At 41.6% G+C, this 23,540-nt stretch overlaps 1 protein-coding gene across 4 annotated transcripts in view; it reads right to left on the bottom strand.

The window, feature by feature from the left end:
- Positions 1–50: 50 nt before the first annotated feature.
- The window catches only part of JAM3 (junctional adhesion molecule 3), a 65,222-nt gene continuing 41,732 nt past the window's right edge, over positions 51–23,540 (bottom strand). For 2 of the 4 annotated variants that reach the window (XM_070489891.1, XM_044751921.2), the window contains exons 2-9: positions 10,682–10,747; positions 10,069–10,182; positions 6,557–6,709; positions 5,938–6,140; positions 4,879–4,978; positions 3,216–3,345; positions 3,066–3,120; positions 51–2,705 (exon numbers count right to left, since the gene is read on the bottom strand). In XM_070489891.1, the coding sequence (XP_070345992.1) occupies positions 2,670–2,705; positions 3,066–3,120; positions 3,216–3,345; positions 4,879–4,978; positions 5,938–6,140; positions 6,557–6,709; positions 10,069–10,182; positions 10,682–10,747 (857 nt within the window). In that variant the 3' untranslated portion in view covers positions 51–2,669. Of the gene's footprint in view, positions 2,706–2,950; positions 3,121–3,215; positions 3,346–4,878; positions 4,979–5,937; positions 6,141–6,556; positions 6,710–10,068; positions 10,183–10,681; positions 10,748–23,540 lie in introns of all 4 variants that reach the window. The other 2 variants (XM_014862767.2, XM_044751920.2) reach the window with 1 other exon arrangement.

The following is a 23,540-nucleotide window of genomic DNA, read 5'->3' on the forward strand; positions in this document are numbered from 1 at the left end:
AGGTAAACCCAACATGAGAGCAAATGAGAAAGAGGAACAATGAGGCAAAGTTGATTTTTTTTTAAAGCTTTTATAAATGAGGTTTAACAAATACCAACTTACAGGTGTGTTAGTACAAGTCTAATATCTGTACAACAACAGCCACACCAAAGGCCATTAACAGCCTTGCACAGCCTCGAGTCTTCAGTCACACTCTCATCTTACAAACACGTGAGGCTTCCTTCTCTGTCTACAACCGCTTCCCAGACTCCGTGCTCACTTCTCTCCGCTCCGTCAGACCCAGTTCCCAGGGCACTAGGGCAGGAGGTTCTACGGTGCAAGGAGGGAGGCGACAGGCCTCCCCCATCACTATGACAGCCAGCTGGAGGCCAGAGTGTTGCTGCCCGACAATTAGAGGAGGGGGAGCTCTGCCTTTCTACCAAGGGGAGGGGAGATGAAGGGACAGTCTTAAGTCTAAGCATTCAAGACACAAATGCAGAAGAAGATAGGTACCATTAAATAATTACAAAGAGTTGCCCACTGTTTCTGCCAAATACCCCAGGGCAAAGTATTTCACATAACTTAGAAAAGTCAACATCAGTCTCAAGTATTCAATTAAAAAAAAAAGTATAAAAAGTTAAGACACTGAAAGTTTAATCCCAAGATGACTGTGTTGTCCTACATGAAACCACCCTTTGAGCACACAGTGGAACTGGAGGCGCTCCTTTTGAGAAGCTCCTCGCTTCAAACCACTTCACATCATGAGTTCCACACAGCAACGTGTCTAAGGCTACGAACATCTGCTCTTAAAGAACGAAGGCTTTGAGTGATGTCTCTAATGTCCCCACAAAGTGCACAGCAGTGTCCGGGTAGATAAAAACTTTAAATCAGACTTAGAAAATGGCCTCTGATGCAGGCATCTTACTTTCCTCACTGTCAGGATTTCTGCCCCAGCTGCACTGCCTGATGGTCTTCAGAAGGCTGACCTGGCTGCCGCCACATAATAGGTGGACTGTCAATGAGACACAACCGGCGGTGTCTCAGCACCTTCTTCACAGCAAAGAGGGATGGAAGAATTCATTTTCTTTAAAAATTATTACTGTAGTCAACAGATTGGATTTCAAAACCGCCTTTGGCCCTGAACAGTCTTATGAAGCACACAAATAAGTGAAATGAATTGAAAAACCACATAGCAGTAGCTGCTTTGTTTTGTGGGCCCTCCGACCAAAAGAGCTCTGTCACAGGAACCCAAAGGCTAGGCCGCCACAGAGCACACACACCTTTCCTGAAGCGTCCACCTCAGACTGGCCCTGGGCTAAACCAAGTGCACGTGGCACAGGAACAACCCTGTTAAAGCTAATCACACAAAGCCACAGTCGGGGGCTAAAGACGGCAGTGGACACGCTGGCTGGCCTCCGAAGTTAGTAGCCAACACCAACTTAGGTAGGGTATCCAACTTGGCCCCGGGAGCTGACCAACAGAGTACATCTGAGTACTTCTGGACGGTCTGGGCATAGATAGTTTTAGTAATCTAGGGAAGAGGCAGTTCAGAGCTAACCGAAGAGCTCCTTTTGTTTCTTTTGGACAGATGGAAACAGATTTCAACATTACTCAACTGGAATTGTTTCAAGGTTTCCCAAGCAACAATGGTCTCATGTATACGTGGCATAAGTTTTCTTGTGAAAAATGCTAAAACTTACGTGGGGCAAAAGGAATGTTCCATTAAGCCTCCTTAAGAGGATTCTTTGGGTTAAAATACTCTGAATTGATATTTTCGAATTTAACACTAGTAGCCTGGAATTCCTACCTTAAGTTGAACCTTTTTTAAAAAAATAGGTTATTTAACATTTTATAACATATTTACAGTTTAAATAGAAATTTTCTTTTCAATAATCAAAATACATCTTTAGCAAAAATTTAGAATGTAAAATTTTATAAAATAAACACCCAGAGAAAAGCAGAACATTATTCAGTACCATTTCAGATTGAGCCAAAAATGAAGGATTTCCCTAAATACTGAAACCCTGCATGGACAGGCAGAGTCCCTGTGGGTCAAAAGACCCCATCTTCTTCCTGGTTTTGGCTGTTTTTATAAAATGCTGATCCAGAAAGACTCTCTAAGATGGACATGGCAGTGTTGATCAACAAAGCCTTTAAGAAGAAACGGTGAGGTGCTGTGTGTGGGCCACTGGGAGACGGGTCATTGTGTAAACAGCCTCTTTTCCGGATTCACCGATACGACTGCAGCTGTAGGATTTCATGCTGTGATTCAGGTTTCCAACCCCTACAATGCTGGCACTACATGGTAATCTTGTCACCTTGCATGGGGCTCACCTGGCTGACAATAGCGAGTGGCTTCACAGGCCCACAGTGCCCAGCTGCAGAGTCGACGTGAGCAAAAGCTTCAAATCCCCTCCACTCAGGTGGGAGCGGGGCAGAGACAGCCTGGCAGCCAGCCTCAGTGCACTCATTCAGGTGCTCTTCCTTGTGATGACCGTGCCCATCTTGAGGAAAATTCTTTTATTTGTGTGGCTTGTTAAAAAGTAAGAAAGGAGTAGCAGTCAACTTTGGCCAAAACAAAAAGCTTTTGCATGAGTGGTAGTTCTGTCCAAGTGCACTTTGCTCCTGGGCTGCCCTTGATGGGAATTTCTGGAGGTATTTGCATGTGCTCTCTCAGCCACACCGCAGGTTCAGATCACGAAGGATGACTTGTGCCTGAAGTCACCCTGCAAGGCCAACACTAAGTTAGAACACGGCCACCCTCTACCAATCAGGGGGACCCTACTGGGACAGTGGTCAAATTGAACGCACCATTTCCCTGAAGAAGAAACTTGGGGCCAAACAAATCAAGTGAAATAATAGTTCTTGAAAAGTAACATCTACTAGAGCTTGCAAACTGGATTTCACTAGTGTGTATATATGTTATTGGGAAGGGCTCAAGAGCTCAGGGTCTGGAATATGATTCAGAAACCTTTTTTCCTATAGGAGTCACTTGGGTTCCGAGGAAGAATGTTACTTTCCCTGTTGGGTACACCTCGATTTCTAGGTTTCCTAAATGGCTTCTGCTTGGTTCCCTCACTCTGTACCTCCTCGTCTGTCCTGATGTAGTTAACTCCATCTGGCTTCCCTGTATTCTTGTAACTGTGAAATAGGAAAAGAGAGTACTTCAGTGACTACTGACTTATCATATTAATGCCAACTTGAACACTGTTTTGTTTTACTTGAGACAGGCTCACCTTTCCCCATTCTGTTTGTTGTTGATGAAGTAGCCACGTCTGTATGCGCAGCAGATGCCCACTGTTATCAGGGCCAGTACAGCAAGGACAACCAGAACCCCCCCGATAATTCCACCGATGTTCAGGTCATCTGGAGAAAAGGAGGTTCGAGGGAAGAGACGATACACACTCTCTGTTCTTACAAAAGCCTCTGACCCACTGTTCCCCCTTCCCTCCTCTCCTTCCACTCCATGCTGTCCCCTCATGCCTACCCCAGCCAGAAGAGCAAAATGGGAACACTACACTCCTAGCCTAGAACATAGAGGACCCCATAACCCCTGGTCTCACTTGTAAAAGTACGAAGACCTGTACACTTCAAGTCTGTTATACTTCAGTACTAGAGAGAAAGGGCCTTGGCACTATACAAAAGGCTTACAAATCCTCTGGCTAAATCCCTGAGAATATTAGTAATGGAGGAAATGGTCACATTAGAAAGACATTATTAGGAGCCAGGAGTCCTAAGGAAGAAAAAAATGCCTAATTTTCAGGGCTTTGCTGTGGATTAAATTAGGGGGAAAAAGAGCTAGTTTCAAACAGTACTTAAAAGTAAAAAATATGAGGTGAGAACGTGACATTCACTCCACAAGCTGCCTGGCCTCATCTCTATAAACCCTCTTCTCGTCTGTATACTGGGCAAAGGTGCTCGCTCCCCTTCGGTGTAGGGGTGCCAGGGGCTGCTTCCTTTGTGCAAATAAAAATGCGGTGGCAAATATGCAGGGGACATGTCAACAAAAGCTGCCTACCTTGGGAGTTGTTAAAATTCCCCCTTACCCTAGTGCAATGGCACTGGAATGTGACAGACATTTAAAAACCAACTTGAACTTCTGACTTTAAAATGTTGGTTCCCAGGCTCCATCCCGGGAGAATCAACAGGTCTGGGCTAAGCCCAGGGAGCTTCCTCCTGCCCCAGAGCAGCTGCCCAAACTCGACAGATGAGAAGAATCCCCGGATGCCGTGTCAGACACACACAGCTCCACACCTCCCAAGCCTGCTTCCAGATGTGTGGGGTGGGGCCCTGGCCTCTGTACGTGAAACAGTGCTCCCCAAGGACTCTTAGGATCAGGCAAGCCTGGAGAACACTGCTTTAGAGGGTGGCCACATGTACAGAGGATACACCCTATCTGCCCCCATCCTGCCTGTGACACCTTACCTTTAGAACCAATACTCCAGAGACAGTGTCATCACAGAACAGGGTAAAATTATTGGGACTAAAACTCTGGTTTTCAGCTTACTGCAAAATGATTATAACTGGATAAACTTCTGGAGACTGTACACAACCTTATGTTTTGGTAATTCTATCACTTATCAACGAAATGGAGTTTATTAAACTCAGTTAAAAGTTACCAGATTAGCCATGTCTCCAACACCAGATGACTCTAGAAAGTCTATTTTGAGGAGATAAACATATTGCAAGAACCCACTTATTAGTCATTTAGCTGCTACTCAGAACTTTCTCATCTTTCCCTTGAATGTACCCAAGTGGGTTCTGGTGGATCCAGTCATCTCCAGGAGAAAGCCATCCCATGGCAGAAAAGTTCTCTAAACTAATGGTATAATATTAAAATTTGAAGTGTCCCATTTACTTGCCAGTCCCCAGATGAAATCTTTTCAAAAAGTAACTCACAGACTTCCAACTCCTGCTCCTCACATCTGGCTGAGCCGGCATCATTGGAGGCAATGCAGTAATACTGCCCAGAGTCCTCCTTGTGGACAGCGCTGAAAACCTGTTTCAGCAAATTACAGGTAAATAGTGAGACTAAGCAACAAAATGGACCTCTGGGGACGGGAGAGGACAGGGTGCCTCCCCTGCGTGGTGAGTCCAGAACATGGTGAAACATCTGCTCATTTGCTCTTGGTTCTCCTTTGGCCTCCTGGTCACTGTCCAGATTCTTCCCTGACATTCTTTTCTGACACTCTCGCCTAAGAGCCCCCAAACAATGAGATCCCCTTTGGTATTTGGAGCCAAAGAAGCCTCGTAACATCTAGAATGAGATGCTGACTGGTTTTGTTCAGGAAAAAGGACTCTGATCATGAGTTTTCCTGAGGCAACACTTTGGCAACACCAACACAGAGGACCCAGCTACAGCCTGGCTCGTCACTCCATGCGGTGGGTACACCACAGGCAGGGGACCCAGATGCAGTAAGAGCCTGCGAAATCTGCTGCCGAGGGCATGCTGCCCTCTATACATGGCCAACCTTGTTTCATCTCTTCCCCCACCACTTCCCACCACCAACACTGGGTTATTTTGAAGCAAATTCCAGACACACTTGATACATAAATACTTCAGTAGGTATCTCTAGAAGATAAGGACTTTTTAAAATCGTAACTACAACACCATTATCATGCCTAAAGCAATGAACAATTCCTTAATATCAAATATCCAGCCAGTAATCAAATGCCCTCATTTCTCCTGATTTTTACAGGTGGTTACTCAAATCGGGCCCCCAATGACATCTACCCGTTACATTTAAGATCCCTCTCCAGGAACTTTGACTCTACAGGCTCCCTTCCTTTGTTTCACTCCCTGAGAACTTATTTGTTTGTAAAAGTAAGGAGGGTCATTGTTCCGTGGAACCTCCGACACGATGGATTCTTTGCTCCGTCTTAGAAAGTCTGTCCTAATAACTGCTCTTTCCGAAGCAGGCATCCCTTGCCCTCCTCCCTGCTTAGGAGAGATCTTACCAGAGTGCCTGTTTCAGGGTTTAAGAGAAAAGAGGAATTTCGAAATCTGGGATTGGCTCTGGAGTCTGTGGGCAGTGGCACGTCATTGCGATACCAGCTGTAGTGCGGCCGGGGGTAGCCCTCACTCTCCTGGCACTGCAGCGTCGCTGACTTGCCCACTGGTACAGCCTTTGGCACTCTGCACACAGGAGGTACTGGCTTCACTGTACGAGAAATACGGGTTGGTGTTTAAAGTCAGCAACATGCCTCTATTCTTATCAAATGCTGCAACAAGTTGGCTCCAAAAATGAAGCCAATCAAAAGATTCTTGCACAACAGCCGTCCCCACTGTCACGCCTGCAGACTGTGATCTGCCGCCTCCACCCGCCCCTGCAGTTCACCTGCCCACATACAGTCCCACCGCCCATCTCCAATTCATCCCCCCACGAGGAGTGCCCCAAGCTCCACTTCCCTTCTCACCTTCCACCCAACTCAGGCAGTCTCAGCTCTCACAAGCTCTCCCTCCCTAAGTCGTGTGACACCCTCAGGGATGCAGCTCCAGAAGGAGAGGAAGTAAGAGCTGATGGTTTTATTCGGCACACAGTTCTGAGGCCTAGAGGGGATGGGTTGCAACTCCTACCTTGCACAGTCAACTCAATGACAATCTCATCAATTTCTTTGCGGTCGTTTCGAGCAACCACCTCACAGCGATAAATGGCCGAGTCTGTCCGGGTCACGTTCCAGATCTTTAGGGAGGTTTTCCCCAACAGTTCTGCACGACCTGCCAAGTCTCCTACAGAAAAGAAGACACAGGGCACTACAAGACTCTTTGAAGACATGGTTGCCACCTGAAGAAGAGGGTTTCCTGGGCCAGCATGTGACACCTAAGAAGGAAGACTGCAGACTGGTTTCCATTTAATTCCCATATAACAGAGGTGAATGCCCTGAGGACACCATGCACCAAAACAGCCCTGGTGTGTAAGAGAACTCATTACAGGAGCTCTGCTGGGAAAGCAGGGACCTCATTTCCTTTCCATTATTTCTAGCAGGGATTCTCCAGAAAAGAAGAGATCAAAGGAAACAAACAATATTTAAAAAACAACAGCATTCCACGAATGAGCTGGGACAACTGGATATCCACGTGCAAGAGAATGAAGCTGGACCCTACCTGACACCACACACAACCAAGACCTTACTGCAAGATATTAAGGAAAAACAAGTTGTCATCACCTTGCATTAGGCAAATTCCTTAGATATGACATCAAAAGCACAAGAATAACTATGAAAAAATAGTTATATTGGCCTTCATTGGACTTTCATAAAAAATTACAAACTGTTATGCTTCAAAGGACACAAGCAAGTGAAAAACCACCCACTCAATGGGAGAAAATATTTACAAATCATATATCTGACACAGGACTAGTGTCCAGAATATATAAAGAATCTGCAACTCAACAATTAATAGACAAATAACCTAACTAAAAAGGGACCAAGGGATTTGAACAGACATTTCTCCAAAGAAGATAAACAAACAGCCAACAAGCAAATGAAAAGATACTCAACACCATCAGTCATCAGGAAATGCAAATCAAACCATAATGACATACCACATCACACCCACTAAGAGGGCTATAGTCAAAAAGATGGACAATTACAAGTGTTAGTGAGGATGTGGGGAAACACACTGCTGAGGGAATACAAATTGGTACAGCCACTCCGGAAAACAGTTAGACAGTTTCTTTAAAAAACTATGCTTGCAACTAGCATATGACTTAGCAATTGTACTCTTGGTCATTTATCCCCAAGAAATGAAGACTTCTGTTCACACAAAAACCTACACATGAATGTTCATAGCAGTATATTGAAAATAGCCAAAAAGAAGAAACAACCCAAATGTACATCTATTGATGAATGGAGAAAAATATGGCATATCTACAATGGAATACTATTCATCCATATAAAAGGCAATGAAGTGCTGACACATGCTACAACATGGATGAATCTTGAAAACAAGATGCTAAGTGAAAGATTTCAGTCATGAAGGACCACATATTATAGGATTCTATTTCCATGAAGCATCCAGAGTAGGCAAATCCATGGAGACGGGAAGTAGATTAGTGGTTGCCAGAAGGTGGGGGCACAGGTGAAGAGTGAATGCTAATTGACATGGGGTTTCTTTGGGGGCTGATGAAAATGTTCTGGAATTTGATAGTGGTGATGGCTGCACATCTTTGTTGAATACAGAATAACCACTGAAGTATATACTTTAAAAGAGTGAGTTTTATGCTTTATGAATTATATATCAATAAAAAAAATTTAAAGCATAAAAAGACACTAACTCTTTCAAAGAAGCATGAAGAACCTGGAGAATGGCAAATAAGGAGTTAGGGGGAAAAAGACAAAAAATAAAAACTAATTATTACTAAATTGTTGCTTGGTGACAAGCATACAAAGGATTTACCATAATATAATAAAACAGCGAAGTGCTTATGGTAGAGAATGAACAGTTCCAGAGGCGTTTCCAGTAGGAAGGTCTCTTATCCAGCTGTCATTAGCAGAAGGATGAGAATTTCTACCACGTAACCATGTGAGAAAACAGTAAGTAAAAATCCATCAGGGTGCTTTTGGTACAGTCCTGCTTTGAGGCAGGAGAAGAGACTGAGTAGATTCCAGGTTTCTTCCAGCCCTCATATTTTGTGTGGTAAATACTCTCCGCATCCCTCTGGCTAAGAGTAAAGTGTTTAATTCCCAGAAACAGAAAGTTCTTTAAAGAAAATTCCCACTTTGTATCTCTGATGATCAAAATTGCATGTACAGGGTTTATTGGCAGCAGCCAAAGTTGCCAAGAAAACTGATTTGTCTTCTGAGAATAACATTTCCATCTCTTCAAAAATAAGAAGTTGGGGAGGATACTGGTGGGAAACAAACTCTGTTGGACAGCGTACGACTCCTGATGGCTGTGTCCACAAACCCGCTTTCCCTCCGCTGAAACCTCCCTCGCAGCTGCTCGGAGAACCCTGAAGCCAGCCCACCTCTCCCTCTCCCATACCCGCACCTGCACCTGCACCTCTCGCCTGCTTCTTCCCTCCGCCATGTGGAAGGAAGGGCCACTTTGCATCAGCTCTAAGTCCTTCCTCTCCCTCCCTCGTCACAGCCAGCTCCTACCACTCCTCCTCTTTAATCTCTCTCCTCATTGCCTCAACCTGAGTTCAGGCCACCAGCAGCTCCCTCCTGGGTTCTGCAGAGAAATTTTAAATCTGTACCCCTGCTCCAAGTTTTGCCCATCTCCAATCTCTTCTCTACAGAGTAGCCAATTCAGTCTTTCTAAAGCATAAATGTCATCATGTCACTTCTCTCTTAAAATCTTTCAGTGGACCCTCAAGATTCATTCTCGCCTGGCATTCAATGCTTCTTCTCTGGCCTTGGCATACCTCTCCTGCTTTATCTGGAGTCACTCCTCCCAACCGCTCCCTCTCTAAGCTCCAGCTGTGGTGGAAAACTTGCACTTTCTCCAATAAGCCAAGCTACCTTTGGCTTCTACATCTTTATACACAACATTGCTTCTCGCCCAACACCTTTCTCCCCAGCCTTGAACCATCCTGCCTGGCTAACCAGCCTTTTTTCACATCTCTGCCTAGATGTCACCTCTGGGAAGCCTTCCCTGACCACCAGTCCTGCCCTTACTTCACGTAATCTGAGAGCACCCTGTGCTTCCCTCTGTTCCAGCCCAGGGGTGATACCCTGCTAACTGGTCCAGCACAGACTTTCTCAACGTGGTGGGTGTGCAGACCAGATGCCAGGAATGGCCTGCTGTCTCCCTGGTCCACGTCACCCTTCTGGTTAATGCACTCACATCACTAACATCAGGGACCATGAGAAGAAGAAGGCCTAGGAAAATGTTCTCTCTGATACCTCAAAAAGATGAGTTGCAGATGGATTAAAATCCTAACTCATGAACTATTATTTGTTGGACCTGGGTGACAGGTACAGGGGGTTCAACATACTAGTCTCATTACTTTTTGCATATGTTTAAATTTGTCATAAGTAAAACAGAACAAACAATCCTGGCTACAGATGCAGGACCATCAGAGGAACATCTTTGGCCACAAGTGCATGCCTGGGCCTTGTGTCCAATGGACCACAGGATCATACCCTGAATTCTGTTGTCAAAAAACACATATGCAGTTTGGTCATCTTGAATTTTCTTCCATTCAATCCTGGGGTCATTTGTCTGTGAATCCGTGATGATACAGGACAGTTCCACACCTAATGAGCAAAGGAAGAAAAGAAAGACCTGTCAGTAAATGTGGCACAATTCCCGGTCCACTTGTAAACCTGGACTCTGTAAGCTGCCTCTAGTTCGAGAGAGGTCTTCGTGCAGATTGAGAATCTAGCTGCAGCCCGGCTCTGAGAGACTTTAAGAAGAGATGAATGTTAGCCAGAAAAGAATGAAGATGATTAGCAAGGACTTGTACTAAATAGAGCACAGGCTCTCCCTTCATACTCTGCTATCTATAAGAAATTTCTTTGCTGTGTCAACATAAAGCCAGGGCAGGAAGCAGCTGCTGGCCAACGGAACAGCTGCAGAGCCGCCTGGCCTGCGGAAGCGGAGCTTCCCTGACACACTTGCTGGTCAAAAGCACTGCTGGGTAGCCACCCACCCGCACGTCTCTCTGGCACCCTGTGTGTTTGTCCTACGTCGGCTGCAAGACTACACACGTCCACTAGATGGTGCCATTCTCCTAACAGTCTCCCTTGTACTTACTTTCAAATTCCTGTACCACTGGGTTTCGGTTGCTGGATTTGAGATTCACAGCCGCTGTCAAGCAGCCTGAAGAAAAAAAAAAACAAACTCAGAGACAATGCAACTCTCAAACGGCAGAGAGGCCTCGGACTGCGTCAGGTCGTTCCCTTCTATGTAGGCCACAACCACTAACCAGAGAGGACGGGAAAAGAGATCCCAGAACAAAGTCTCCTAGACGCAGCAAGCTGACGGCTTTCTCTCAGGGTGCCCTTCACTGGCAAGGACGCAGAGAAAGACAAGAGTCCTGAGAATTCACTTTCCTTCTTAGTCCCAGAACAAAGCCGCTAGGACTTTAAAGACTTTTCCTCTCCGTATTTCCTTCCTGCTTAGAGTCACTGTTAACCCTTCCAACAGGCATCATCCAGACACATGGGCCTTCTTGTCATTCTTCCCTCCTGCCTCTTCTAGGCTTCAAATCCAGCAAAGGCACTCTCAGTGGATCTGATGCCGTCCAAACTCTTGGCCTGGTACTTTCCCTTCAGGATGGCATCAACACTCTCTAGGTATAGTTACCAACTGGCTAAGAGACCACCTTACTGTATTAGACATGTATCTAACCCAGACATTGCCATCCATGAAAAGTTTTCACCAGTCTTTGGCAAAATGAGAAAAATAATAACATGGCGACTTTCATGAAGCTAAATTGAATGAAGCTAAGGGTGAAATCAAGATATGCTATTTGCATGGTAATCCCTTTCAAAACTAGCATCTGACTACCCACATTTCAGCAAACATTAGAAACCAGTCTATCATGGTCGCACAATTTCTTAACCTATTATCTTTCTTTTTTCCTTGAGGAAGATTGGCCCTGAGCTAATGTCTGTGTCGATCCTCCTCTATTTTTGTATTTTTGAGGAAGATCAGCCCTGAGCTAACATCTGCTGTCAATCCTCCTCTTTTTGCTGAGGAAGACTGGCCCTGAGCTAACATCGGTGCCCATCTTCCTCTACTTTATATGTGGGACGCCTGCCACAGCATGGCTTGATAAGCGGTGCCATGTCTGCACCCGGTATATGAACTGGTGAACCCTGGGCCACCAAAGCAGAACATGCGAACTTAACTGCTGCACCACCAGGCCAGCCCCTCTTAACCTATTATCTTGAAGAGAAGGTCAGTGAATCAGAAGGGACACTGACCACCTACGAAATTCCATTCTTCAGCTACTTGGCCTCTAGGAAAATATACCCATCCCCAAAGAAGGCCTTCATAAGGTCTCAGGATCTTAGCTTTCCATGCCAGCTAAAGAAAATGTGCAGAAAGCCTTGCACTCTAAGTTGCTTTCTAACTCCTTGTCCATGAGGTGGGCTGCAGGTCACAACAATCCATTCTTTTCCTTTTTTTAATCTCATGTAATGGTTCAGCTACATATATACACTCCCAGTATACATTGTGATCCTTTCTTTCTTATTTAGTAAGATTTCATTAATTATAGCAAAAGCCTTAAAGAATCTAACAAAAGGGATAAAAATCAGAAGCATAATATACATGAGTGAGTTAGTTTCTAAAGCACTCACTGCTACAAAAGCTTGCAGAACCAGGACAAGTGAAGATAACTCTGTTCTGTTTTGGTTAACCATGGGCTATTCCTTTTGGAGGCCAGAAATACAGCCCCTGCATTTGTAGCACCTTCTACTTTTCCTTCAGTCTGAAAGCTGCCAGTGACCCATTAATGGAGAATAAGATATGATGCTCTGAATGTCTACCAAGGCCACACAAGGTCCTTCTAAAGAAAGTGGCCACAGACAGTTCAGTATGATCGCTATAATTTAGGTGTTGAGACACCGAAACTCTGGTTACAAGGGACTATGACCAGGGATCAACTTCCGACCCAAAGACCACCTAAGGAGTCTTAGAGGTAACTTCCGAGGGCTTTTCCCAGCTTGATAATGATTGGACAAGGCAGTCTGAGCCGTTCTCTTAAGGAGTATGAAGCTAAGAGAAGTAAGAGAAGGAATGAGAGAGTGTCCAGTCAGCAGAGAAGGAGCTGAACCAGAGCACAAGGAGAGAGGAGCCGACTCATCAAAATGGTGGAAACACTAGAGTTTATATCAGACGAACTAAAGGACAACAAAGATTAACACTAAAGTTACTCTAGTGTTGGCAACATCGAATTTTCACGAAGGCCAACTGAGATAAATTCTCTACAATAAAGCCCTAACATAAACTAAGCCAGTTTGTTTCCTACAACCTAAGAGAAGAGCCCCAGATAATGGAAATAATCACTGCTCTTATCCCTCTACACTGTGGCAAAGAGGTGAATGCTCTGTCCTTCTCAATGAGGCCTTGCCTGACCTCTCTCTTGCCCAACTACCCTTGATAAGTCTCACAGGCAGCTGCTTGTGCCAATCCTAGAAGACAGTATGTCCCAAGAAGATTCAAGAATAGAGGACCAGGGGCTGGCCCCGTGGCCGAGTGGTTATGTTCACACACTCTACTTTGGCAGCCAAGGCTTTTGCCAGTTTGGATCCTGGGCACGGACATGGCACCACTCATCAGGCCACACTGGGGCGGCGTCCCACATAGCACAGCCTGAGGCACTCACAACTAGAATATACAACTATGTACTGGGGGGCTTTGGGGAGAAGAAGAAGAAAAAAACGAAGATTGACAACAGAGTTAGCTCAGGTGCCAATCTTAAATAAATAAATAAATAAAAGAATAAAGGACCACTTCAAGCAAGTGAAGTTCTAGCTTAAGTGACTATTCACGACAGCTGGGCCCCAGGTCTAATACGGTCCCAAGATGAGAGCCCTCAGAATTTTTGTCCTATTCCTAAACAATTCTTAAATTTATAAATATTTATAACTCCTTACTGTGCCTATCCCCAACAGCCCAGGATCCCATTGTAAGATATAGAAATCACGTGTATAAAAGAATAGTGCTATGAAGATTGGAAACCACACACCTAACGCTTGAAGACATAAGTGACTCATCGGGAATACTATCCGATGCCTGGGGAGACCGTGCCATCACCAGTGAGGAAATGGGGTCTGGAAGGCAGCCTTGAAATAGCGGCTGCTGGAGTTTATCTGTGTACACACTGACTCCCAGTGCTATCAGAACACTCACACTGAGATGACATTCTTTAAGGCTAAGCAAAGGGTTTTTTGGAAGGAGAACAAAGGGAAATCTGTTACAGCATCTATCACATGTTGTTGTTCCTACTTAATTTCATATCTATCTTGGCTTGTCTATCAGACTCTAAGCTCTTTGGGAGAATCCAATTCATTCAGCAATTTTTATTTAGTGCCTATTATGTGCTGATACTAGCCTAAATATTAGGAATGATACATGAATAGAACAGATAAAAATCTATGCTCTCATGCAGCTTACACTGCAGTATAAAATAACAAGTAGTATATTTATTCATCTTTCTCTCTTCTATTTTAGCACTGAATCGTATTTAGTAGGTACTCAAAAAGTGTTTCCTGAATAAATCAATATGCATTTTTTTGTAAGGAAGATTCACTGTGAGCTAACATCTGTTGACAATCTTCCTCCCCCAACCCCTCACCTGAGGAAGATTAGCCCTGAGCTAACGTCTGTGCCAGTCCTCCTCCACTTTGCACATGGGTCACCACCACAGCATGGCTTGGTGAGCGGTGTAGGTCCACACCCGAGATCCAAACCTGCGAACCCAAGCTGCCAAAGCAGAGTGCACCAGACCAACCACTACGCCACAGGGCCAGCCCCCAGTATGCGTTTTTAGTATTGTAGCATATTTAGTATTGTAGGATTTCCTTGAGTTTTCCAGAAAATCATTTAGTTGAATTCAGGTTGCTCACAGAGCTATAATTTGGCCACTCTGTTTTTCATCCTGCTCAGGAATCTATTACTGAATCTTGGACTTAGAAGGGATCTAAGATACATGTAGTCGTCTTGTCTATTTCTATTCAAAACCTCTTAACCAAATTTAAGACTCCCCTCTACAGGCAAGTGTGGTAAGTTCCAAGTATATTATGCTTTCAGAATGTGACCATTAAAGTTCAGTGTACCTTTCACCGAGTTTCCCCCAATGGTCACATCTTACATAATTATAGCACGATGATAAAACCAGAAAATTGACATTTGTACAATATATGTGTACAATGTCATTTTATTACATGCAAAGAGTCCTGTAATCACCACTGCAATCAAGATACAGAGCTATTCTATCACCACAAAGATCTCCCTCGTGCCACCACTCATGTTCACAGCTATCGTCGCCATCCCTCACCTCTGGCAACCACTCAGATGAGTGGTTCTCCATTTCTCTAATTGCGTTATTTAGAGAATATTATATAAGTGGAAATATAGGTAGGTAACCTTTTGAGACTGATTTTTTCATTCAGGATGATGCCTTTTAGGTCCACCTAACTGGTGTCTAACAGTTCACGTCTTTCTATTGCTGAGTAGCATCCATGGCGTGGATGTACCACAGTCAGTGTGACCATCCACCGCTGAAAGACATCTGGATTGTCTCCACTTTGGGGCTATCATGAAAAAAGTTGCCGTGATCATCTGTGTACAGGTTCTTGTATGAACATGTTTCCTTTTCTCTGAGATAAATGCCCAAGAGTACAAATGCTTGGTCCTATGCTGTCTCATGGTTAGTCTTTCACAGAAACCGACAAACTGCTTTTCAGAGTTGGGCTGTACCAAAAATTCATCACAAGAAAGTTGTTTTTCTAAATTCTTTTTTTTTTTTTAACTTAGAAAGGTATACTGGGCCACTCTGTACTATCTGTGCAACTTCCTGTGAATCTGTAATCATTGCAACATTAAAATGTAAAGTACCTGTTTTTTCTAAAATGATGATGGTGAATATCAAATCACTATGACATTTGGAATCCATTGGATACACTAAAAAAGGTGAAATAGTTTTTCAAAGTGTTAATATTTACAATATACCAGAAAGTATATACTTAACTATTTAAACTTACATAAAAATTTATATAAGTTCTCCCAAATCCTTTTAATGAACACATAAGGAAAACAATCAACTGGCTTAATTGCCTTCACGATCAAATTAAACAATGAGAATACTTACAAGACCATGAATAATTCTTCACTGGCCCATGTGCTCTGGCACTTCATGGGACATCACTGTCTCCAGGTTTTGCTTTTGGGCTCTCTGAAGGACATCAGCAGCAGGCGGAGAGCCTGCCATCCCCACCCAACCAAAGGTCAGCGAATAGAGACAGCACAGAGCCAGGGCGACACTAACAGTTTCTCTACTAAACGTAGTATTTCTTACCTTAGTAAGACATCTACAACTGAACGTGAGAGATCCTGCTCCACCCTTCCACCCTCGCTGTGTTTTCTATGTATGAACTATATGAGTGATCCAGTTTTTCCACATTCTCACCATCATCACTAGAAATTTTTTTTATGCTGGTAAAATATACACAAAATTTACCATTTTAACCACTTTTCTGTGTGTAATTTAGTGGCACTAAGTACCTTCACAATGTTGTGCAACAATCATCACTATCCTTTTCCACAACTTGTTCACCATCTTGAACAGAAACTCTGTACCCATTGAACACTAACTCTCCATTTCCCCAAACCCAGCCCCTGGCAACCTCCGTTCTACTTTCAGTCTCTATGAATTTCGCCCATTCTAGGTATCTCATAGAAGTGAAATCATACATTTGTCCTTTTGTGTCTGGCTTATTTCACACAGCATAATGTTTTCAAGGTTCATCCATGTAACATGTATCAGAATTTCATTCCTTTTTGAAACTGAATAGTATTCTACTGTATGTATATCCCACATTGTGTTTATCCAGTCACTGTTGATGGACATCGGGTTGTTTCTACCTTCCAGCTATTGTGCATAATGCTGCTGTGAACAATAGTGCACAAGTATCTGAGTCCCTTCTTTCAACTCTTCGGGGTACGTACCCAGGTTAATTCCTGGATCATATGGTAATTCTATGTGTAACTTCTTAAGGAACCGCTAAAATTTTCCACAGTTGCTACACCATTTTACGATCCCATCAGCAATGCACAAGGATTCCAAATTCTCCACATCCTCACCAACATTTGTAATTCTGGTTTTTTTTATTTTGTTTTTTTAAATAGTGACCATCCTAATGGGCATGAAGTGGTATCTCAGTGTGGTTTTGACTTACATTTCCCTAAAGGCTAGTGATGTGCACATCTTTTCATGTGTTTATTGGCTATTTGTATATCTTCTTAATGTTTATGTTCTTCTTAACGTGAAATGTCTATTCAAGTTCTTTGGCCTTTTTTTGAATTTTTTTTTTTGCTGTGAAGTTGTACAAGTTCTTTGTCTCTTCTAGATATTAATCCTTTATTATATATATGCTTTGCAAATATTTCCTCCCATTCAGAGAGTTGTATTTTCACTCTCTTGACGGTGTCCTTTGATGTACAAAAGTTTTAAATTTTGTGAAGTCTAATTTATCTATTTTTCCTTTTGTTGCCTGTGCTTTTGGTGTCATATCCAAGAAATGACTGCCAAATCCAATGTCATGAAGATTTTCCCATGTTTTCTCGCAAGAAATTTTAAAATTTAGATCTTACATTTAAGCCTTTGATCCATTTTGATTTTTGTATAAGGTAAGGGTCCAACTTATTTAGAATGTGTATGTCCAGTTTTTCTAGCACCACTTCTTGAAAAGATTGTGCTTTCCTCATTCAATGGTCTTGACATCCTCGTTGAAATTATCTGACCGTATATGCAAGGATTTATCTCAGGGCTCTCTGTTCTGTCCCATCAGTCAAAATGTCTGTCTGTCTGTATGCCAGTACCACTCTGTTTGATTACTGTAGCTTTGTAGTAAGTTTTGCAGTCAGGAACTGTCAGTCCTCCAACTTTGGTCTTCTTTTTCATGATGATGTTGGTTATTCAGGGTCCCTTGAGACTCCATATAAATTTTAGGATGGGGTTTTTCTATTTCTGAATAATACACCATTGGGATTTTGATAGAGAATGCATTGAATCTGTAAATTGCTTTGGGTAGTGTCAACAACATTAACTCTTCTAATCCAAAAACACGGGATATCTTCCATTTATTTGTATCTTTCATTTCTTTCAGCAATGTTTTGTAGTTTTCAGTGTACAAGTATTTCACCTCCTTGACTAAATTTATTCCATGGTACTTCATTCTTTTGTAAATGAGATTGTTTTCTTAATTTCCTTTTCAGATTGTTCATTGTTAGCCTGCAGAAATGCAAGTGAATTTTGTCTGTTGGTTTTGTTTAACTCTTATTAGCTCTAACGGTTTCTTTTTTTGTTTTTTGGTGAAATCTTCAGGGTTTTCTATATATGAGACTATGTCGCCTATAAACAGGGATAATTTTACTTCTTCCTTTCCAATTGCAATACTGTGTAGAAGAGAAGTGGCGAATCCTGATCTTAGAGGAAAAGCTGTCTTTCACCACTGAGTATGACATTAGCTGTGGGTTTTTCACATACAGCTTTTATCACGTTGAGGAAGTTCTCTCTACTCCTAGTTTACTGAGTTGTTCTTATGAAAGGGTGTTGGATTTTGTCACATGCTTTTTCTGCATTAATTGGGATGATTATACAGTTATTTCCTTTATTCCGTTTCAACATGGTGTTTTACCTTAATTGATTTTCATATGTTGAACCATTCTTGCATTCTGGATACAAATCCCACTTGTTCATAGTATAAAATCCTTTTAATATGTTGTGGATTTCAGTTTGCTGGTACTTTTTGGAAGGTTTTTGCATCAATATTAAGGAATATTGGTCTGTAGTTTTCTTGTCTTGTAGTGTCTTTGGTGTTGTTATCAGGATAATGTTGGCCTTATAGAGTGAGTTAGGAAGTATTTCCTCTCTTCAGTTTTTTTGTAAGAGTTTGAGAAGCATTGGTGTTAATTCTTTAAACATTTGGTAGAATTCACCAGTGATGCCATCTAGTCCAAGCTTTTCTTGTTGAGGTTTTCGAGTACTGATTCGGTCTCCTTACTAGTTATAGATCTATTAAGATTTTCTATTTCTGAGCCAGCCCCGTGGCCGAGTGGTTGAGTTCGCACGCTCTGCTTCCGTGGCCCAGGGTTTCGCTGGTTCAGATCCTGGGCACGGACATGGCACCACTCATCAGGCCACGTTGAGGCACCGTCCCACATGCCACAACTAGAAGGACCCACAACTAAAATATGCAACTATGTACTGGGGGGATTTGGGGAGAAAAAGCAGAAGAAAAAAAAGGAAGATTGGCAACAGTTGTTAGCTCAGGTACCAATCTTTAAAAAAAAAAAAGATTTTCTATTTCTTAATGATTAAATTCTGGTAGATTGTATGTTTCTAGGCATTTGTGCATTTTATCTAGGTTATCCAATTTGCTGATGTACACTTGTTCATAAAATTCTCTTAAATCCATTTATTTCTGGGGCTAGCCCAGTGGTGTAGTGGTTACGTTCATGCACTCTGCTTCGGCAGCCCAGGTTTGCCAGGTTCAAATCCGGGGCACTGACCTAGCACCGCTTGTCAGGCCACACTGTGGTGGCCTCCCACATAAAATAGAGGAAGACAGGCACAGATATCAGCTCAGGAACAATCTTCCTCACAAAAAAAAAAAGGAAAAGTCCTATTTATTTCTGTAAAATCAGTAATTACATCTCCATTTTCTTTTCTGATTTTAGTAACTCGTCTTTTTTCTACAGTCAATCTAGTTAAAGGTTTCTCAATTTTGTTGACCTTTTCAAAGAAGTAACTTAGTTTCACTGACTTTCTCTATTGTTTTTATTATTAATCTCTGCTCTCATCTTTATTTCCTTCCTTCTGCTAGTTTTGAGTTTAGTTGTGCTTCTTTTTCCAGTTCCTTAAAGTGTAAAGTTGTTATCAATGTGAAATCTTTCTTTTTTGAAATGTAAGGATTTACAGCTATTATTTTCCCTCTTAGTACTGCTTTCACTGAATCCCATAAGTTTTGGTATGTTGTACTTTCATTTTCATTTGTCTCAAGGTCTTTTTAAATTTCCTTTGTAACTTCTTTGACCCATGGTTAAGAGTGTGTTAATTTCCACATATTTGTGAATTTTCTAGTTTTCCTTCAGTTATTTATTTCTAATTTCATCCCACTGTGATTAGACAAGATACTTCATATTGTTTAAACTTTTTAAAATTATGACTTGTTTTTTGGCCTAACATATGATCTATCCTAGAGAGTGCTCCATGTGCACTTCTGAAAAATGTGTATTCTGCTGTTGTCGGATGTAGTATTTTGTACATGTCTCTTAGGTCCAATTGGTCCATATTTTTGCTTAAGTCTTGTATTTCCTTATTGATCTTCTAATCTTGTCTATCTATTATTGAAAGTGGGGCACTGAAATCTCCAATTATTATTATAAAACTATCTATTCCTCCCTTCAATCTTGTCAATGTTTGCTTCATATATTATGGGACTCTGATGTTTCAGGCATAGGTTTATAATTATTATATCTTCTTGGTGAACTGACCTTTTTATCAATATATATTGTCATTCTTTGTCTCTTATAACAGTTTTTGAAGTCTATTTTGTCTGATATTATTAGTATAGCCATCTCAGCTCTCTGTTACTATTTGCATAGAATATCTTTTTTCTTCTGTTCACTTTCAACATATTTGGGTTTAGATCTAAAGTCAGAGTCCTGTAGACAGCACGTAATTGGATGTTATTTGATCCAATAGCCAATGAATCTCTGCCGTTTGATTTGAGAGTTTAATCCCTTTACACTAAAAATAATTAACTGATAAAGGTCTTACTTCTGCTAATTTGCTACTGTCTTTCTGTATATATTATTTTTGTCCCACATTTCCTCCATTACTGCCTTCTTTTGTGTTTTGTTGATTTTGTTTTAGCAGTGACATATTTTGATTCCCCTCTCATTTCCTTTTGTGTATACTCTATAGATATTTTGTGGTTATCATAAAGATTATAGTAACATCCTAAAATTACAACAAATTTCAACTGATACCAACTTAACTTCAACTGTATACAAAACTCTACTATGTCCTCTCATGTTGTTGATGACACAAATTACATCTTTATATATTGTGTGCCTTACAAATAACATAGATTCCTAACTATTTTTATGCATTTGTCTTTTAAATTCTATAGGAAATAAAAAATACAGTTACAAACCAAAATTTTAATAAGACTGCCTTTCATACTTGTACATATATTTACCTTTATTGGAAATCTTTATATCTTCATATGACTTTGAGTTATTGTCTACTTTTCTTCCATTTCAACCTGAAAGATTCCCTTTGGCATTTTTTGTAGAGCAAGTCTAGTGGTAATGAACTCCCTCAGCTTTTGTTCTTCTGGGAATGTCTTAATTTCTCCATTTTTAGAGGGTGCTTTTGCAAAATATAAAAATTTCAGTTTATAATTTTTTTTCTTTCAACACATTAAATATACCATCCCATATGTTGTCTGTGGCCTCCAACATATCTGATGAGAAATTAGCTTATGATCTTATTGAGGATCCTTTGTATTTGTGATGATTTGCTTTACTCTTGCTGCTTTCAAGATTCTCTTTGTCTCTAGCTTTTGACAGTTTGATTGTAACAAGTCCCAGGCTGGGTCCCCTTCAGTTTATCCCACTTCGAGTTCACTGAGTTTCTTAGATTTGTAAATTCATGCCATACATCAAATTGGGGGAGTTTTCTCTCCCTCTCCTCCTCCTGGGACTCCCATAAAGCATGTGTTGGTTAGCCTGGTAGTGTCCCACAAGTCCCTTAGGCTCCCTAATAGGCTGAACTGTGCCCCACCCCCACCCCAGTCAGGTGTTGAAGCCCTAACCCCAAGTACCTCAGAATATGACTGTGTGTGGAGACAGGGCACTTAAAGAAGTGATAGCGAAAATGAGGCCATTAGGGTGGCCTTAATCCAATCTGACTGGCGTCCTTATAAGACAGGAGAGTAGGACACAGAATGATGTGTGTGCACAGAGGAAAGATCATGTGAGGACACAGCAAAAAGGCAGCCACCTGCAAGCCAAGGACTGGCCTTAGAAGAAACCAAACCAACCAATACTTGATCTTGAAATTCTAGTCTCCATATCTGTGAGAAAATCAACTTCTGTTGTTGAAACCACCCGGTCTGTGGTATTGTTTTGGCAGCCTAGCAAAGTAACACAGGCTCTGTTCCTTCTTCTTCATTCTTGTTTCTTTCATCTCCACAAACTTGGCAATTTCAATTGTTCTATATTCTAGTTCACTGACTCTTTTGCCTGCTCAAATGCTAGGTATCTATCTCCTCCAGAGAATTTTACATTTCAGTTATCATACTTTTCAGCTTCAGAATTTCCTTTTGATTCCTTTTTATAAATTCTCTCTCTGTTCATACTCTCATTTTGCTCGTATAATGTATTACTGATTTCTTTCCCATGTTTTCCCTTAGCTCTTTTAGCATATTTAAGACAAATGATTTAGAGTGTTTGTCCAGTAAGTCCAAGTCTGGGCTTCCTCTAGCAGTTTCTGCTCATTCATTTTGTTCCTTTGAATGAGCCATGTTTTCTTGTTTATTTGTATGCTTTGTGATTTTTTTGTTGAAAATTGGGCATTTGACTATTATAAAGTAATTACTCTAGAAATCAGATTCTCCCTACCCAGGGTTTGCTCTGTGTGTGTCTAAAATTATTATTGTTGAAGGCTTTTGTAGTCTGTTTTAAGACTTCCAAATGTTTTTTCTCAAATGCTATTCCCTTTTGATCATGATCATGAGGTTCCTTTCCCTCATCTTCAGCTAATGTTCCGACAGAGATCTCCTAGTCTGATAGAGATTTCCTTGAATGCCAAGAGCTAAAACAAACAAAAACACCCCCCAAAAAAAAAACGCAGAAAACAAAAAAGAAAACAGCAAGGGTGAGTAAAAATGTCATCAAACTTTCCTACCATTTTGAAAATCGCTTTTCCCTTGATTGGACATTTGCTTGGTTGATATAAACCTTTGACTGTTTTCCAGAGCTCCTACAAAGGTGGTTCAGCTTCTGTCTGATTTTTTGATGTTTCTGTGGGGGAATAAGAGCCTGGAGTTTCCTATTCTGCCCCTTGCTGATGTCACTCCAAGCTAGCATTGTCACTCTTTTTATTTATTTTTATTTTTTATTTTAGCCATTCTTGTTCATCTTTGCACCTCCAATTCCTATCATACCTGAAATGCAAGAAGTTCTGGAAATGTTATTGACTGTAAGTGGGGAAGACAGACACAATTTCCATACAATATAAATGGCACAGCAGAAATCGCCAGAGTGTATACACAGCTGGCTGAAGAGCCAGGATTCAAACCCAAGACCATGTGACCCACTGTCTTTGCTCTTTCAGTATTTATTCTGACAACGTAGCTCTCACTGTAAACTGGGAAAGTGGCATTTTTGGCTTCTATGACTTTCCAGGGCTTAATTGCTTCAAGTGGAACTGACAAATGTATTTTCAACCCAGAAAAACTACGTGACCCAATCCAGGACAGAGGCAACCATTCAGTGTTGTGCTTGTAATTTCATTTTCAAAGCTCTTCTATATGCCAAAGCTATGAATTACTATATGAAATCTGGGCCTTGTTTTTAAAACTCCTACTGACTTCCAGTGTGACTTTGAAGTCCTCATTTTTCCCAACTGTAAAATATTATTAGAAACTCTTTATCCTTCTTTCACCAATAATTGAAGATAAATAATTAAACAATTAGAAGAGGGATCATTTATCATCATTATTGTTACTATTATTATATTTGCTATATAGGGAACAAGGTCCTTCTAGTGGCCCACAAAACAGCAAGTTTCAAATTTAACGGCTTTAGGCCTGAGGCAAGAAAACATGTGGAACCTAAATACTACGAACAGAATAAGACAAATGAGGAT

The sequence above is a fragment of the Equus asinus genome, chromosome 20 (genome assembly GCF_041296235.1).
Source record: "Equus asinus isolate D_3611 breed Donkey chromosome 20, EquAss-T2T_v2, whole genome shotgun sequence".
Lineage (NCBI taxonomy): Eukaryota > Metazoa > Chordata > Mammalia > Perissodactyla > Equidae > Equus > Equus asinus.